Below are 19,014 nucleotides of genomic sequence, written 5' to 3' on the forward strand. Positions count from 1 at the left end.
TGTACATTGCTGCTGTCAGTCTAGATGATTGTGTAAAAGGATACAGTACCTTTGAACTAGACCATTTGACCAAAAAATGCTAATCATCTAAGAGCATTGGTTATGCAATGAAAACATTGGAATTCTTAGATAAAAGCTGTTTAATGAAGTTAATGGAAGCTTTTGTCCTAATTGTAAGTCAGACATGAGATAATATGAAGCTGTACTGATGCAGAAGGTTATTGTTCTTTTGAAAGGGGTTTCAGATGACTTCACCAGGGGATTTCTGGGGATGTTCCTCTGTGTATCTGTTGTAAAATAACAGCTCTGGTGTAAATAAGGATAGTATGCCTCTTAATATTAAGTATTTGTTTTGGACTTAATTCAGAACTTTATGATTACTTTGGTATTTTATAGAGATCTTATTTTCAGAAGTAAGTAAACAAGGAAAATACGGTGTTTTCGCAGCATTAAAATTTATAGTTGCATTTCGTGTCAGAGAAATTGTCTTAGCAGAGTAAACAATAGCAAGGCATGACAATATTTGCTTCCTTTCTTGATGTTCTGTAGAGCAGGTGAAGTGCATCTAACGTATTTGGCATGATGAAATTTGTTCAGTGTTGACACAGACTAAAAGAAAGGTCTGCCTCCCTCCCCCTCTGTGGTACTTTCTGTGGCTGTGGCATCCGCACTGTTTGCAGTGTGTCCTGTGGAAGGACTGAGATGACACTGGTGAAACGTGAGGGTAATGTTAGACTGTCAGATCTGAAACTTTTTTGCTCATGGCCATCTGGTCTCTCTAGGTCCATGCCTGCTTACTTTTGCTGCTGTGGATGATGCGGTTGGCTGTTCTGCTGCTGCCACAGTGTTTGCAGGTACCTGTGGCACAGGGTGTTAAGGGAGGGGAGCCAGCAGGACTTGCCTCCCAGGAAAGCTGGGATTCCCCGTGCAACCCCTTCGTCATGGGGATCCTTGTCTGCCTCTGCAGCTATGGAGCTGTCCCATGCATGTACCTTCTCACCTGTTTGGGAACAGCTGAAGATAACTTAGGGGATAACTTAGTGGTAATGCTACAGCTTTCTGAATTTTTCAGAATCTTTTTCATCAAAAGTATGTAAGCTAGGTAAAAAAAGTACTTTGGGACATCTTGTTCCATTTATTTTTAAAGACTATTCTCCATAGAAATCACTGGAGAGTTCTTCTTAAAACAGATGGCACAATGTGGGCCATTGTAATGCAATTTTCTTTGTAAAATGCTGTGTCCCAGGGCATATTTACCACAAATGGAGCAATCGTGATGTCCCATAAAAGAGAATACATGTGTTTTTGCAATGTTTGATATATCTAAAAAATATGCATAACTCCGCCGACTCTGGCAAGCAAGCAAAGCTTGCTATTTTCAGTAAAGTATTTTTGGGCTTTTTGAGTATTTTGAAACTGTTAGTACAGTAACTGCTTTGACTATTCAGGAAAACTTTGTAAATCCAAAATTTTAAACATCAATAAATACAGTATTATCTGAATTATGAGTAGCAAGAAGACATGTTAGGTCTCTCTCCCCTTGGATGAACTTTTGGGCAGAAAAATACACTTTTTTTTGTTAATATTATTTACTGGAACTTTTTAGCTAATATGTGTAGATTTTAAAGCCATAAAGTAAAGGAATACTGTATAGATACCAGAATGGAGATACTTAAGAGTCATCTTTCTGGTTCACAGCTAATCAGTGTAAGTATCTATCTCACCTATTATCTGTGCCAACTTGGACTTAGTAATTAATTAAGCAACACTATTGTAAGAGGTCAGGTGACACCTCTTATTAAAACAGCTAGATAAATTTCATGAATAATTAAAATAGGGAAGAAATACACAAAACAATATGAAAGTTATTTATTTTCATCAGAATATTGTGATGTATCTATGTAGAAATATATATGTTCATAATTTCACCTTTATCATAGGTAGGTTTCTAAAATAGTTACAAGATATAATAGCAGTAATGTTCAGTATACTTATCCTGAAGAAAAATGAAAATAGGAAACATAAATATATGTACAACATAATTTTATAACAGGATATTTTTACAGTGAATTTCGTATGTATACTAAAATCTATGTTTTTAATTCTTTTAAGATGCCAAAAGAAGTGACTGACTTATTTTAGTTGTGCCAATTTAAGAAGTGTAAGCTAAATCTAGTGATGCAATTGGTGCCTGGGAACCTTGAGGACTGGAAACTACTAGTAAATGTTAAAGGTCTATAATAATCTCCTGAATCTTTTGTTTTGTGTATCTGAGAAGGCCAGAGTCTGAAAAAGGCTAAATGCACTGAATTCTCACTTGCTTCTGAAAATAGAGTGTTTGGCATTTTGCAATTTTGTATTCCAAGTAGCAGCAGCAGCTTTTTCTTATTTTCTCTTTACTCTGCTTAAGGCATATACCCTTTTCCCCCCTTAAGGGGAAAGACCACAGCAGTTAAGATTCAAGACTAGGTGATCTGAATTTGGTTTGTACCCTAAGGCACATTGCTCAGAATCTCCATCTTCCTTTTATTTAGAGTGCTTTTACTGCAACAAAGAAGTGGATACATTAGGAGCATTTCTGGCCTTTGGGGTGTAGGCTCAGGCCCTGAGTACTGCCACCCAGCACCATTTTGGATAGGGTTTGGGCTTGTGCTGGCCCACCTCTATGGAAGAGGAATGGAGCTGCTGGAACTGGATGGGAGCAGTGACATTTTCCAACCAGCTCCCCAGACTGGGTAACTGGAAAACCAGGACCCTGGGGCAAACGACAGTACACACACTTGAGTGATTTAAAAACAGCCACAGATTTCTGCAATGGTGACATTATCGGATATACGTAGTTAAATCTGTAAGTGATAATGTTTCCTTAGTGGTTGTCGTGGTTTAACCCCAGCCGGCAGCTAAGCCCCACACAGCCGCTCACTCGCTCTCCCCTGGTGGGATGGGGGAGAGAATCGGAAGAGTAAAAGTGAGAAAACTCACGGGTTGAGATGAAGACAGTTTAATAGGTAAAGCAAAAGCCGTGCACACAAGCAAAGCAAAACAAGGAATTCATTCACCACTTCCCATCGGCAGGCAGGTGTTCAGCCATCTCCAGGAAAGCAGGGCTCCATCACACATAACGGTTACTTGGGAAGACAAACGCCATCACTCCGAATGTCCTCCCCTTCCTCCTTCTTCCCCCCAGCTTTATATGCTGAGCATGATGTCGTATGGTCTGGGATATCCCTCTGGTCAGCTGGGGTCAGCTGTCCCAGCTGTGTCCCCTCCCAACTTCTCGTGCCCCCCCAGCCTCCTCGCCGGTGGGGTAGGGTGAGAAGCAGAAGAGGCCTTGGCTCCGTGTAAGCACTGCTCAGCAATAACGAAAACGTCCCTGTGTTGTTAACCCTGTTTCCAGCACAAATCCAAAGCATAGCCCCATACCAGTTACTATGAAGAAAATAACTCTATCCCAGCCAAAACCAGCACAAGTATTTACTTCCTTTGAACTACTTTTTCTTGTTTTAATTAATGATGTATTAACTAAAGCTAGCTGTACATGAGAGACAGGGAATTTTAATTAAAATTCTGTGGTTTGGGTAATTAGATATCAATGATAATATTTATTATCTACAGCTTTATTCTAAGTTATTAAATTCTTTTTTTTTTAGGCATTTAGACTTAAATTTACCAATTCAAACTTGATAGGATAGACAAAAGTAAAGCTGTTAAGAAGTAGGGCTGTTCTATTGACTTACATAAGTTAGCACTGTTCACGTGTTTAAATATATTCAGTTACAGATCTCAGTTCAGTTGCTGACTTTTCCACACACTTCCTGTGTGATAGCGAGCAAGAGAACAAATGTTTCGGTGTGTCTAGTGAATTTGAAATGCAATAATTAATGCCAGCTGAGATCTAGCCACCTTTTAAAATTCAGTAATAGGTCTATATTCGGTTTTAGGAATTTCAGTTTTCCGCTTTCTGTAAAATGGGATATTTGTCTTCCTCTTATTTTCTAGTCCTTGTACTTAAAAGTAAGCAGGTCTATCCCTTGCGTATGTTGTACTGTCAGTGATACAGTCAATCTTATCTCAGTTTCTGCTTTTATAATACAAGCACGTAATAATAACATAATTAGTAGTTACTTGACATTTTTAATCTGTTCCATTGGTCAAGCCAGCTTGTAAAGAATGAGCAGAAAAAACGAAGTGTATTTAGGCACTGTTGGACTTCAGAGCGCAGACACTCCAGTTTGGGTCAGAAATGCAACATAGTGTCCGGGCTACATAGTCCCAGTTGCCCAGTTCAGGTCAGCTCTGGGATTTCTGCCTGTGCAGTCTAAGCAGCTAAGTCTAAACAATAGTATCTCAAATTTTGAATCACAGATTTGCATGGATGCACATGACCTGATATGGATGACCTTTCTCTGTGGTGTTTTTTCCTTTGTTTGCTTTTCCTTCCTGTGGCTAATAGTCATCCTTTGTTGTTGGGTAAAATAACGTATGTTACTTGCCTCAAATGATAAAACAGAGGGTCTAACTGTCTTTTGATTTAGTGTAAATATAAGCAAAAGAAATGATTTAATTATAAAAGTTACTGGGGTACAGCAAAGCCACTTTTGTGAATATCCATTGGAATTTATAAACAAGTTAATTTTAAATGCATTTTGTCTTCTTGAGGATGGAGGGTTTATGAGGCTTTAGCTGATCTTTGGTGAATGTTCTCAGAAGATAAACTTCTCTTTCATTAGTAAGTATAACTTTATCATTTAAAATATAATCTTTGGAAGAACTCCTCACGGGACAGTTTTAAATAACAAATAGAATATTTTTTCTCTTTTTTTTTAATGTCATGAGCTATACCAAAATAGGATGACCTTGGTAAACAGAGTGACTTACTGATCACAAAGCTGTGATATTCTTGTGGTATAAAGAGGATGCAAGTGGAGCAGACTTTCTTAGGCTTATTTCATATGTAGAATTCAGTTGTGCATGTTTTAATACAGAACAGGTGAAAGGAATGACTCATAACAAATCATTTACTGAAGTTAAACACTACTGTTTCTAGTAACATAACTGTTTTTAAAACTCGCATGTTCTCTAATTGATGAAAGTGAGTTTTATATATGTATTTATATTTATATATATATAAAGCGCCTATCACCATATTGATAAACATTCTTTGGAACCACTCTGACGGCAGAGGTAAGAACAGGAGTCAGCCTGTCAGTACCTCAGCACTTCTGTGTCCAACCAATTTAAAAAAAAAAAAAAAATGCCACAAGACTGCTGCCAGCCTACCTGGCTGGTGTTTAATACTGCTACTCCATGAGGGTTGGGTGGCTCCTGGAAAGAGTGTTATACCTGTAGATCCTGTGCCTGTTGATAAGAGTAGACCACACAGAGGACTTAGAAAAATCTCTTTATTTGAAAACTTTCATGGATCAATTCAGGATGGAACAATAGAGAATAATTCTCAACCCCTAAAAAATCTGCTTTTTTTTTTTTTTTTTAAATGTATTTATATTCTCCCTTGCAAGATTTCAATGAAATCCAAGCTCTGTAATATACATATTTCAAATACAGTCTTCTCATAAAACATCCAGACCTTTAGTGATGACTTTGTACAGGTAGATGGAAGAAGAGCTAGTACAGTAGTTACTAAGTACAGACTGAGCTATATAAAGCAATTATAGGATAAAAACGTTGAAAAACAATGAAAGATGACTGAACAAGCTTGTGGCTATTCATAAATAACAAGGTTTTTCTTCATGGTTTCTCGCTAGTAATAGAAAGCTGAGCATAAACCTTGTAGGTAATTTTGCTGTTTGCAGGAGAATCATGTGGAAGTTCTATGGGGCCGATTTTTAACTTTTTTAGTTATCAGTGTAAAAGAAATTTTAAACATTTCTGTTTGAGACACCTTTGTTTCAGTGAGACCTTCAGTTGGCTTAAGATAGTTATACATGCAAGTTCTAAATGTTAAGTTGTGGGATCATAAAGTTTGAAGTAAAAGAAATAATTCAAAAGGACTTGAGCTTCTGACTTGCATGCATCAAGTGCAGCATGTGCACCCCAGTGCTTCATCTGAGAAATTAACAAAAAGAGCAAAACAGATGCAGGTTGAAAGCAGGAAGGCTTTTATAGATATGAAATAGTGTAATAGAAACAGGATTGCAGTTGTTTGTAATTAGTGCTGCTGCTATAAAAGATAAGAATGTACATTCATGGAGGCAGTACATCTGTAACTAGTATTACCAGGAGTGGTAGTGCTCTTATCCAATACCTCTGTTCTGTGTGGCAGTGGAGCCCAGAAGATTGAATTATATAATTATTCAACTTATAGAAGAACAAATATAGTGTTACCAAGCTGCCATCCATTTTATTATACTTTTTTTTTTCACTGAAGAGAAATTCTTTAACAATTTAAGCACAGAAACAAAAATGAATTGTTTAGTTTCTTTTTGTGTTTCTGTATTTATTCTGCTTTCTTTACTTTATCACCCCCTTTGATTTCTGGCTTTTCATTAATTACCATATTCTAACACATAAGTATTTTTTGATGTAAGGCTTAAAAAGTCATCAGAATGGACTAAGGTTTTTTTCTTTCCCCACTAGACAGATATATTCATTTATTTAATTATTTATTTATTTATTTTAAAAGGGAAACAAAAGGAAGTGTATCAAACATTGTGTATCTTTTGCATTTTAAAGGTATGGTAAAAATGCACAGAAAATGATTAATTGTTTAAGTGACAATATTTATGATTCAGAATTAGACACGTAGATAATTTTCAGTTTATGACGAATACAGTAATAGCAAAAGAAGGGCGACCTACACTAGAAGATGTCTAGTGCTGTAAAAGGTGTTCCAATATGGAAATTGAGATTATTTAATACTTGTTTGGCTCTGACTACAGTTTGTGGATAACATTAAAACTCCCTTGGGCAAAATCCTGTGGGTCCCCAGTGGAATTGCAGAGGATGAGGAAACACAAGTGTCAACATTCCGCAAAGTCAGGGAAAATGGTTTCAAATTTCAAGCTACAGTCTTGTAAAGTCTGAACTGAAAGAGTTCAGTTTTGTATCCAACAATGGCATATATAAGGCAAATTGCTCACGGGAGTATCATAAGAACTTCACGTGCATTTATACTGTGTCTCTTTTCAGGTAATTTTGAGTGTGTTTTATTACTGTATTCTAAGCAGGCTGTTACCAAGTTTATCACTATTACAGGCAAAAAGAACTGGAAGGTGGCAAAATTGGACATTTATCTTCATAGGCTTGTGAGGACAGGTGATGCTGTTGCCCTCAAGATGTCAGGAGGGTCCAAGTGCCACCAGTCCCCCCCCAGCAGTCTACAGACAAAGCAAGTAAAACCAAAAACAAATCCTGAAGGATATGTGCGTGTGGTCCAGACCTGCAGTAGGATACTAACTACCCTTTTCTCTCAAACTATGCAGTAAAGTAGCGTAAGTTAAACTCAAAATTGGTCTTAACCTATGCTTAGCTTGAAGTTTCCTGCTTCTGCTCTCAGACTTGAGGAAAGGCTTGCGTGTCTGAAAGCTTCATGTGATAGAAAATATTTTACTTCTTTCTGTCAGTCCCACATTTCTCCTATCTTTAGATACTTACAATAGCAATAATGTTAGTGCCAAGGACTACTGTGTAAAAACATAAGCTAAATCCAAGGATAATTAATTGCAACATTCAAAGAGAGAAAATAATTAGGTAGAACTCCAGAGAAAAACATGCTAGCAAAAGATAACAGAAATGCAGAGCCCTTCTCCAGAGAAAAAATATTTTGAAAATACAAGCATAATATAAGCTAGCTCAGCCAAAAAATTCCCAAGGGAAAGAGGAGACAGGATCAACTTTTTTTTCTTCCCTTTAAGATGGGAAAAACACAGGGAAACACAAATTAACAAAAGTAAGATTTCATACTGAAAACTGAACACCATGGAAGAAGAACACAAACTTAAGTTGCATAAAAGTGCAGTTATATATCTTTGTCAATTAAAAGTGCAATTAAATACCAATTCTTAGTTGTTTAAAAAAATCCATGGGGATATTGGTGTTTGTTAGCTACAGAGCATTCTGGAGACAGCTTAACATGTTTAAAATGGTGGGGTTTAGGATAGAGTCTTTGGATGAAAGGCTGAACATTTACAATATAACAACTTAATATCCTGAAATCAGTAGGTGGAGGACAGAAATTTCCTTGTCGTCTTCTCATATTCCTCTGAAAAAATCAGCACAGTTAACCGTGAGGAGCTGGTGGTGTCCCATCTGAAAGATGGGTCAATGTGTTAAAATTGTGTCTTTATATGTGTGAGTCCCTCTGGGTGGGACAGACAGACAGACAAATGAAGGACCCTCAATCAGAAAATGCACTTCCATCCCTGACCAAATCTCTTGTATGTAGTTCCACAAATGCCAGTTCTCTGTCTTGGTTTAGTCAATGGCAGCGTATAACCTGTAGCAAAATTGATAAGGATGCAAGATAACGCAAGAGACTTGAGGTATGTTTGTGCTGTTGAAAGAGATGAGGCCAAGCTGCCTTTAAAAGTAGTAGTTTAAGGTAGTGAGAGAGAGCTGTAACAGCGTGGACTTCAGCATTGCTTGGGTGTGTGCGCAGGAGGTTGGGCAGAGGTGCAGAGCCTACCCTGGTGCTTGTGGTCCTGGGCCGACTTGGCTCTTCCCTGCTGGCTTTGCTTCAGTAAAACTGCCCCACACGTGCTCCACTTGCACATCCACACTTCTGGTGGCAATGTGGACATGCCATCAGAGCAAGCGCTAGGAACACACAAGTGGTGATGTTCACAGAGCTTTCACAAACCTAGAAATTATCATCTCCTTGGAGCTGAATTGGAACAGGTCAGTGTCATGGTTTAAGACCAGATGGCAACAAAGCACCAGAAGGCCACTCACTCACTCCTCCCCCCCACCCTGGGTGGGATGGAGAGGAGAAAATCTTGTGGGTTGAGATAAGGACAGGGAGGGATCTTTTGCCAATTATGGTCATGGGCAAAAACCAGACTCAACTTGGGGGAAAAAAAAAACCAACCCAAAATCAATTTAGTTTGTTACCAGTCAAATCAAAACTGGATAATGAGAAGTAACACCAAATCTTAAAGCACCTTCCCTCCACCCCTTCCTCCTTCCCGTGCTCGACTCCATTCCTGATTTTCTCTACATCCTCCCCCTCAGTGGCACAGGGGGACGGGCAATGGGGGTTGTGGTCAGTTAGTCACACACACGTTGTCTCTGCTGCTCCTTCCTCCTCAGGGGGAGGACTCCTCACACTCTTCCCCTGCTCCAGTGTTGGGTCCCTCCCATGGGAGATGGTTCTCCATGAACTTCTCCAACATGAGTCCTTCCCACAGGCTACAGTTTTTCATGAACTGCTACAGCATTGGTCCCTTCCATGAGCTGCAGTCCTTCAGGAACAGGCTGCTCCAGCGCGGGCTTTCCCATGGAGTTGTGGCCATCTTCCGCGGCATCCGCCTGCTCCCCCACTCACCTCCATGGGCTGCAGGAGGACAGCCTGCCGTCTCACCACGGGCTACAGGGGCATCCCCTCCTCTGGCACACTTCCTCCCCCTCCTTCTTCACTGACCTTGGTGTCTGCAGAGGGGTTTCTCTCACATTGCACTTCCGCTCTGCTCCAGGTTGCCTCTTCTTAAATACGTTCTCCCAGAGGTGCTATCACCGTTGCTGACTGGGTCGGCCTTGGCCAGAGGCAGGTCCGACTTGGAGCCAGGGAAGCTTCTAGCAGCTTCTCACAGGAGCCACCCCTGTAGCCCCTCCCCCACTACCAAAACCCCGCCACACAAACACAATACAGTCAGGAATTGTGTGGGTGAACAGGGAATAGTAGCGTGAGATGCTGCTGCCGCCACATAGTTTCCTTTGGCTGCAGATAAGCATTCCTGTAGGCAAGGGCCCATCCTACTTTCTGATAGTCCTTTTGATAGCTCACTGTCACAGAACTCTTTTATAGTAAAACTGATGAATAAATATGAAACCATCTGTAGTTGTCTAGAAGGCTCCACACTATTCCAGTGGACAGTGACATTGTGCCGGCTATTCATATCCCAGGACTGCTGTAATTTAATCAACTTTTGCATGTGGCTCTCTCCCTAGGGAAAAAAGAAAAAATGTAGTAGAAAACAACGTAGCATGAACTTCTGCTGCGAAATCCATTAACCTGCCTGCTAACCTGATCTCCATTCCCTGTACAGATCTCCTGTTGAAGATTAAATTGGGTTCATATTTTCACAAAGTATTTAAAAGGAACTCGAGTGCCCTGTTCCCAGTTTATTTTAAAAGTGCATAAAGCTTTGGAATGAGAACAGCAGTTAACAAATCTTTTCCTCGTGGAACATTTTTGTTACAAGACTAAAGCACATCTCTTTAAAGGCTTATTTCCAAGCATGAAGTAGGAATTTCTGCCCCAGGAAATTAAGGATCATCAGAAAGCTTCACCAGTTGTAAATTACACTTTTTAGCTTTGCCTTCCTCTAACGTAATCACCCCTAGAGCACCTAAATATAGAGAGATTAATTAAACTCAACAGTTAACCCCCCCCCCCCCCCCGTAGCTTATTACCAACAAAAGTTAATTGTTATGCAGAATTTACAGTGCATCCCATGAGAGGGAATGGAAAGAAAAGAGGAAGAACACATGGCAGATAACAGTCAAAGAGCTTAACACTCTGCTGATACGGTCTCAGATACTTGTGGTGCCAGTTGTGGGGGGATCTATGTAGAGTTCACACTGAGGGGTGCACTTCTGGAGCTGGCTTTCTTGGGGAAGGTGGCAGATGCACACTTTGGAAGGCAAAGGTTGCCCCTAAAATGTTTATTTGGTGATGTTCTAACTTTTGGAGGAGTTTTTGTGGACATGTAGAAATAGTAGTGGGCAACATGGAAAGAATTGTGATTAATTCTCTCTACAGAGTGATTTATCCAGTGGACAGCCAAATGTGCTGTATTACAGAGAACTTTCTACAGGTTACATAGTTATACCTATCAAATCCTGTATTTTCTGCCCCAGATTGCTTTGTTCAGTTTATTAAAGAACACCAGTCATAAGCCTTAGTGATTCAGCCTTCTTTTAAGGCTTTTAATATTCAAATAGTATATTTTTGAAAAATTCAAATTCCTTTTTTAAACTCTCACTTTTTAAAATCTGTTTTCCTAAAACGGTTATTGGGAAGTTTTTAACATTGGGAACAGCTCCATGATTCTTGCTTAGAGAAGACTTTTGACTTATGTACTGTTTCCCTCATAAGCATAAAATAAATTCCAGTCTGAAAAGATGTCAGTTTTTTTTTAGTTTATTCAGATATATTATTTAAAGCAAGGAGAAAGCATTTATAAACATCTGATGCATCAGCACATATACATTCTGGTATTTCCTTGTCCCAGATTCTCCTTAGGTTTCACTTATTTCAATACTACTTTTAGTGAAGGTAACACTGAGAAACTTGAATGTAGTTCTTCTGACTTGGTAGATAGTTAGTGTAGCAACTTGGAAATAGCAAGCCTAGGAACTAGAAAAATTTAAGATCTATCTGAAGTTGCTTTTAAAGTATTTGTGATGAAGTTAAGGTACATGGAGAGCAAAATAAAAAATATAATTAAAAATGTCTGCCTGTATTTTCAAGGTAAGTAACTATATTCAGTGACGTTACTATCTTGCATTCTGATCAGTTTTTATTGGTGCTGAGGTTTTGTTGCTAATATTTCTCACTGTCACAAACTGTAGTATTGGTGAAATCTTTTCTCAAAGATTCAAGTATTCTGCTTATCATATCACAATGGTTTTTGTACTGCATGTATTCCCAGTGTTTACTGATATATTCCATATAAATAATTCGAAGAAGTGAATTTGAGTAATTGCTTCTCTGAGGAATACAGTGCATGTCTTTGTATTAAATTTTAAGTGGATGTTTTTACATGCCCCAGACTAGTACATCTGGGGATAAAGTAGTCAGGAAAACATGCATGCTTTTGAGTTGTGTTGAAATTGCTCCTTTAAAGGAAGAGATATTCAGCTTGGTAAGCAAGTTTTCACTCATTTCAGTGTATCAATGTTTAGAGTTTATATTTTAGAATTATGTTAATTTACATCAGTAAGCATCCTTTGCTAAATTGAAAAAGAACGTGTACTACTAAAATGACTTTATGCTAAATACTGTGAAAAACAAGAGGATGTTATGTAAAATACGCAATTTATGTAGGAAAAAGCTGTTATGTTTTGTTATGGGGGCTCTCTTTTTTTCATCCATGCTGTTAATCCAACAGCAATTATAAATAATCATAATACTTCTGTATTTGAGAGTAAAGAAATCAGAATGGTGATTAACAGATACTTTTGATTGGATTTTTTTCCCCTCAAACTCTTCAGACTAAACTTTCAGCTATGCAAATTTAGAGTATTTCTGACATCAGAGGCATTGTTTTTTACAAAGTGTAAAATGAATTGCAGGAATACCTACGCAAATTGTCTTGTATATCTGTACATAATGCCTGCATTTCCAAGAAATTAGAGATTGTTAGCATGTTTTTGTTGGGGTGGTGGTTTGGTGTTTTTTTTTTTTTGGTTCAGCTGTTTTGGTAAGAGCAACCTTAGTGGAGAGAATATCTTGGGGTTTCAATAACAAGTATGGTCCTTCAGTGCCCCGGAAATATTATGTACTTTGATCCTAACAGCTTAATTAATAGAGAATAAGTAGTGCAGTAGTGCATCATAATACCTTATTTATTAATGTAACATAAATCTTAAAATACTTTCACAAGGGAATATATTTTATACATGAAGGCGGAGTTGTTCTTCTACAAGTGTTGGTGAAATGTTTACTTTTCCATTGTTTGCTAAACTCACAAATGACACTGAGTTTTCAGAGGAAAGATGCTTTTGGTCTTGTCAGTAAAAAGAACGTACTTGCTTTCTCAGCTGGTTGCAGGAGTTAATAGAGAAAACTGTTTCAGGTATATGTGACAGCATGTGGTATCTGACATGTAAAAGTTCTCCTATGGAAAATCCATGATGTCACCCACACTGAAATCCCAGGATCCAGCTAACTGTGGTGAATGTATAGGACCCAACTGAAGGAAATACCAAGTACATTCTGTACAGAAAAGTTCTTGAAAAGCATAATTGCTTCAGCCTCCATAGCAATTAAGGTACAAAATATTCCGTGTTATTTATTCCTATTGTTCAGGCAAAGATCACTAATCAGTCATGTTGTGGAGTACTGTAGTTTCCCTGGAAGGAAACTTGTTTCCTTAAGGTTCATGTTCTCTCTCTCTCTCTCTCTCTCTCTCTCTCTCTCTCTCATGCTAAAACAGAGGGAATGGGAGAAAAGGACTTGAAGGTCTCAGTTTTGTATAGCATGAAAGTTTCTTACTTAAGATCCGTCATTTTGTCATGTGCACCCCTTCTTGCCATCAACCTTACCCTGTCCCGCTTTATGGAGTAACTGGCAATTAATGATGAAATTGTATGAGAGATGTACATTGTGGAAGGGCTGGTAGAAAACAAAAAATGGCTGAGTAGTTCCAAAAGCCAATTTCTAGGCTGTTTTAGGTTTCCCTGTTATGGTGAATGGACAAAAGTCCCTTAAGGCATGCATTAAGAAGAGTATCATGCTTCAGTTGTGGTGGTGAGGATGGACCCCAGAAGAAGCCCTCCTCCCTTTCAGGAGGAAGCAGAGGGAATTGGGTTGGTTAAGAAGCTGGACATGTTTCCACAGGCCACAGTCCTCCTCTGGAATCAAAGTTCGAAGCTGAACCCAGTATTGTTGATTGGTTTTGTAGGACTGAATGTAATTTCCATGCCCCTCCCCCCCCCCCCCCCCCCCCCCCGAAAACTCCTCTTTCCTTCCAGTGAGGACTTTACAAGGTGTAAGGAGATGATTTGAGTGCTTAGGCTAGTGTATAGGGGATGTGCCTTTATATTTGTTTTTTCCTCCATTGTGTATTCCTTTCTTTTCTCCACTCCTCGGCCTGGTTTCTGTAGAGCAACTGAGGATTTCAGTAGCATGGGGAATTCCTGGAAATCTAAGTCTGTTAGCATTGTTGGCTGAATGCTAAGCAATTTGATTTGTAGAGATTTTAACAAAGCTTTGCTTCCTAGTTTGGGTATGTGGCCTGGTAGGAATCCTGACAGAAAACTTAATAAACTCTCAAATCCAGAAAGAAAAACATGTTATAAATATAATATAATGTTATAAAAGGGAGACTGGAATTCTAAGACTTATTATAGTCAGTGGATAGAGGAGGAATAATTTTTTTTTTAAATTCTTTTTGTGATAAAATGAATGGTTTCTTAATGTAGTGTTTCTAATTTCTCTTATTTGTAAGGCCTGCTTTGTGTCTGGTTGAGAGGGCTGTGAATCTTGCCTAAGCATATACTAACAAAATGTGTGCACAGATCCAAGTTTCCTGGAATAGGTCAAACTTTTAGAGGATTGATGGAAGAGTTCCCTACCTGACATCCTATGTATTTTATCTGTATGCTGTAGCATGTTCTTCAAAGTAATTTATCTCCGCATGGAGAAGTCAAATCACTGTCTGTATCTATTTAGTGCTGCTGATCTTTATTTTGCTTGCCAGCAAGCACATTTGATTAATGTTTTAGTTCAAGATTCTTTTTTTTTTCCTATGTGATAGTATTATCCCTGTTACTGCTTTCCTCTTAATATGCTTATGTATAGGTTTCTCACTGCATGACCTTCCTGGAGTACTGAGAGAAAGACCACTAGAATAAAGTGCAAAGGAATGCATTTAAATTAAACACTACTGAAAAAGATAATGTAAATTAATATTTTCTTCTACAGAAGTTGAGATGTTTGTGTAAGATATAGGTGATCTTGAAATGTTTACCTTAACAAATGGCACATGTAATACAACACAAATATGCATTGATGGCTGTTGTCTTCAGCATCTATAAAATGTGCTTGATTTCTTATAGCTACATTATTATCTATATAAAATGGGGAAATGCCACTTTCACAGGTTTAACTGTGAAAACTAAAGGTTGCAGGGAGCAGGAATTTTCCTTATTTAGGACTCCCCTCCAGCAGAATTTAATAGGAAACCAAAAAAAAGGAAGCCTCTGTAAGGTTCCTTTTACCAAGATTTTCCCCATTATGTTTCTGCGTATTCCTGCATCACACACACTGAGGTGGTGTACAGGACCTGGCTGCAGTCCAAAGACCAGCTAGCCATCCTCGGAGGACTGCCTACCTCCCCATTACTGTGTCCGGATTAAACTTTGCAAATTAGTTCCACTAGATCCCCACAGTCGTCCCTTTCAAAGGAAGGAAGTTGCATTTGGAGAGTTTTCCAAGATAGTAACGTAGCCTTAAACTGTGTCGTGTCTTCCATGATAACTCTGCTGGTTTACACACAGACTACATCTTCTTTCCTGTGGACTAAATTTTTCCGTTGCTGTCATCTCATTCAGGTCATGTACCTTTTCTTGCCACACTGTTTGTAGGCAGTGGAGCCTGGGTGTCTGGTAAAGGGGAAAGGATATCAGAGGTGGTCATTTAGATCTGAAGTTGGAGAGTGGGAAGACAGCTGTTTTCACTGCCCATGTACTGCGTGTACAGCAAACCCCATAGACAGAGGTCAGCTAAAGGTTTTGCATGTGAATAGATTGATCAGTTTAGAGTGCACAGCAGTTACTACCTTCCTAGCGATACCAATGTTAATGGTAAGCTCCTTATCACAAACATTTGTATTAAATAATTGAGATAATCTCTAACTGTACAGCATTCAGCAATTTTAGCTTTTGCTGGTAATGAAGCTAATGTAGTTAAGAATACAAAAAGTAATACTGGATGTAACTGGTAGAAAATTTTGGTTCTATTAAATCAATTATGCAAATACAAAAATGTTTTCAGTAAAACCTAATCAGTTTTCAAGAATATGAGAAAAATATACCTATTTGAAGAAATAAAACTTTCTTCAATACAATCTAATCAACTGCCAGAAATGAAACATCTCTCATTTGATTAAAATGTCCCCATTGACCATAGTTATTTTCTCTTGTTGTAAATAAGAGGACTGAGGTTCTCAAGTCAGAACAATAGCTTTTCTTACGGAATATCCCTTTTAGCTTTTGTAGTTACTGCTCTTTTTCTGGCACTGATGTTGATTCACTGATATTTGAGGGCTGATGTGCTTTGCGCTTGGCCAACATTATCCACATTAATGTTGCTTTTTCCATCCCGGTCTCCATGCTCCTATTAGTTTTTGTTATTTGTTCAGTTACTGTTTCTAGATCTTACCTCTTCCAACTTATTGTTATGTTTTATTCTAACTTGAGGAGATGAAGAGCGTAGGAATTGCTTCTGGTTCAAATTCTAAAAAGACAAGGCAGCTGCCAAGTAGTCTATGACTGTATTTAGATAGCCTTACTTGCTCATCATATAGGTACATATACTTAAATCATTCACCAAGAAGGGCCTGAGAGCAAGGAAGGCATGCTCTAGGACTAGGGTGTCTTTCTTCCTGAATTTCTTTGTCCAGGAATGATACTCATATATGTAAGACAGAAAAAAATAGTTTTATCTATATTGGTTAATGTATCTTTTTTCATATGCTTCTGATCCTAGCTACTCTATTTCTTTTTTTTTTTTTTTTCCTCCTCCCTCATGACATCTTACTCCTTTTTCTCTCCTTTCCCAGCTGCCAACATCTTCCTCCTTAGCACCCTTTCCAATACTGTCTCTTCTGGTCTGAATTTTTCCTTTGCTCTTTTTGTAATTTGACCCTTGTAAATAACACATTGCTAGGCATATAAAGAGATTCCACTTACGGTCTAAAATTAGCTTTCTAGTCTAAACTTGTCATCTAGGCAACCTGTGTAATCAATAGCGAAAGATAAATACCACAAGAAGGCAATTCATCACATTTTAAGATTATGTTGAAACTGGAGGGATTAATTGCTGTCTGGGCCACCTGTCTCTTTCTGCTGATTAAAGAGAGTGCCCTAGATGGCAATCTTGGATTGGATACCTGACTTTCAGATGGCTAAAATTAGATGAAAAATATCCTACCTGTTGTGCGAGGAGTGGTGTTGGCAATGCATTGCCTTTGTAAGGTCTGTACTGCAGAGGTAGAAACTGCATAAAATTGGAATGAGATGGCACCCACAGTTTGATCTTTTTTTTCTTGAACTGATTTGCAATGGTGCCAACAGTTATATTTGATTTTCAGAAGTGACTTCAGTAATGTTGTGACATTCTAGAAATCAAACCCCTACTACTTTGTTAGAATAGTTAATATTTATATAGCTTTCATGAATTTCTCACCAAACTGCAGAATCTATTTCATTTTTGACGTGAGGAGTTGGAAGCTTCAGAACATTTCTGGCAAGGCCACACAGTGCTGTACAGCAACATAATTGGATACAAACCCAGTTATATGGATACGTTTTTAAAATCATAGGGAACTAAGTTTACTGATAGATAGTACCTACTATTGCAGTGGTTGTTACTAAAACAGAAACAGCCACACACAAGGTGTCCAGATATAATTGGATCATAAACAATCGATAATTTTTTATTATCAGTGCTACACATAAGCATTTGGAAATATAAAAATAAAATTTGGAAATGCATATAAAATTATTTGTGGACAAATACTGTATGGAAAGATTTTGAGCAAAACTGAATATAAGGAAATATTTATCTGTTACAGTTATTCCCATAGTAAAACTGGTGTTTATGCTTCTAATATTTGATCTTCTTTTAACAGTACTGTAACTCACCACTGAACCAACACATTGGGAACAGTTCATAGCATCAAAAACTTTATCCACGTAGACTGATGCCATCTCTCGAGTCTCCAAGCACTGTGAACTGAAGCTACGAATCTTTATGGAGCTTATATCACCTGTGTCAAAGGGAATGTTTTTCTGATATTTAACGAGGACCCTTACTGCCAGTATGACGAGCCAGGAGAAATGGGTTAACCTTAGTCCTGGAGAGTTCTCTCAGCTTCAGAAATATGCAGAATGTAAGTAATTTTTAAAATACATGATTTTCTGTCTAATTAAAAATAAAGAATATTTTGAATGCAGGATGTAATATTATTATATTATTGATATTGTTCACTGTCAAGTAAGAGGTTAAATTATGGCTTAAGTTTATGTTTTTTAATCTAAAAGATATGTTCTTTGAGGGGGAAGAAAAATAATCAGTTGGGGTCTGTAACTTTTCTTTTTTTACTGAACAATCATTATCCAGTATGGTACCATGTAGACTGACTATGGGTTATGTGACTGTGGGTATTTGGAGAGCATATTTTTATGGCTTTGCCACCTTAAATTCACCATAACAATTTGTTGCCCACTAGAGTGGGGTTTGTAGTTAAAAAGAAGGCTTGCTCAGTCATGGAGGAGACAGATTCCAGGAGAAACACATCTAGATGTTCAATATGAAGATGTTTCTAATACTATAAACAATGTGAAGGAGGAGTTGTCCTGTGACAGATCCAGTTCTTTAGTTATTGCTCAGGGAAAACTTTAAGTTGCCTGAGCAACTTAAATGGCTCAGAATTATGTACTTAGAAGAAAGATACTGAATGTGAGAAGTTAGATTTAGGAAACAGTTTATGAAGCCCGATAAGAACTGAACTGGAAAAGGTCAAGAATGTTTAGGAAGTTTTCCAATGTGACTAGTAATCTAAATTTATATTTTTAAAAACTGAGAAAATCTCATATGATTTGTGAATGTTTTTGATTTATTACTAAAGGAAACATTTGCTTATAAGGTAAAATGAAGACTGGTGATTGGATTTTTTTGTGCCTATGACATCACAGCATATACTTAATTGTATTTCAGGATAGACATCTAACAGAATAATCATAAAATGATTATTAGAGTTAACTTTAATGGTATATTCCACTGGAATGTGATTGAGATTCATAATATTTTCATGATATCAAGTTAAGCCATGAATGATACTTTATATAATGCAATGTCATTGAACCAAAAAAAAAAAATCGGATAGA

At 37.9% G+C, this 19,014-nt stretch overlaps 1 protein-coding gene across 7 annotated transcripts in view; it reads left to right on the forward strand.

Annotated features, from left to right (window-relative positions):
• The window catches only part of DGKB (diacylglycerol kinase beta), a 368,055-nt gene that overhangs the window by 18,221 nt on the left and 330,820 nt on the right, over nt 1-19,014 (forward strand). For all 7 annotated transcript variants that reach the window (XM_030010154.2, XM_030010155.2, XM_041122700.1 and 4 more), the window contains exon 2: nt 17,757-18,017. In XM_030010154.2, coding sequence (XP_029866014.1) covers nt 17,948-18,017 — 70 coding nt within the window. In that variant the 5' untranslated portion in view covers nt 17,757-17,947. The remainder of the gene's footprint in view (nt 1-17,756; nt 18,018-19,014) is intronic.

This window comes from Aquila chrysaetos, chromosome 3 (genome assembly GCF_900496995.4).
Source record: "Aquila chrysaetos chrysaetos chromosome 3, bAquChr1.4, whole genome shotgun sequence".
Classification (NCBI taxonomy): Eukaryota; Metazoa; Chordata; class Aves; order Accipitriformes; family Accipitridae; genus Aquila; species Aquila chrysaetos.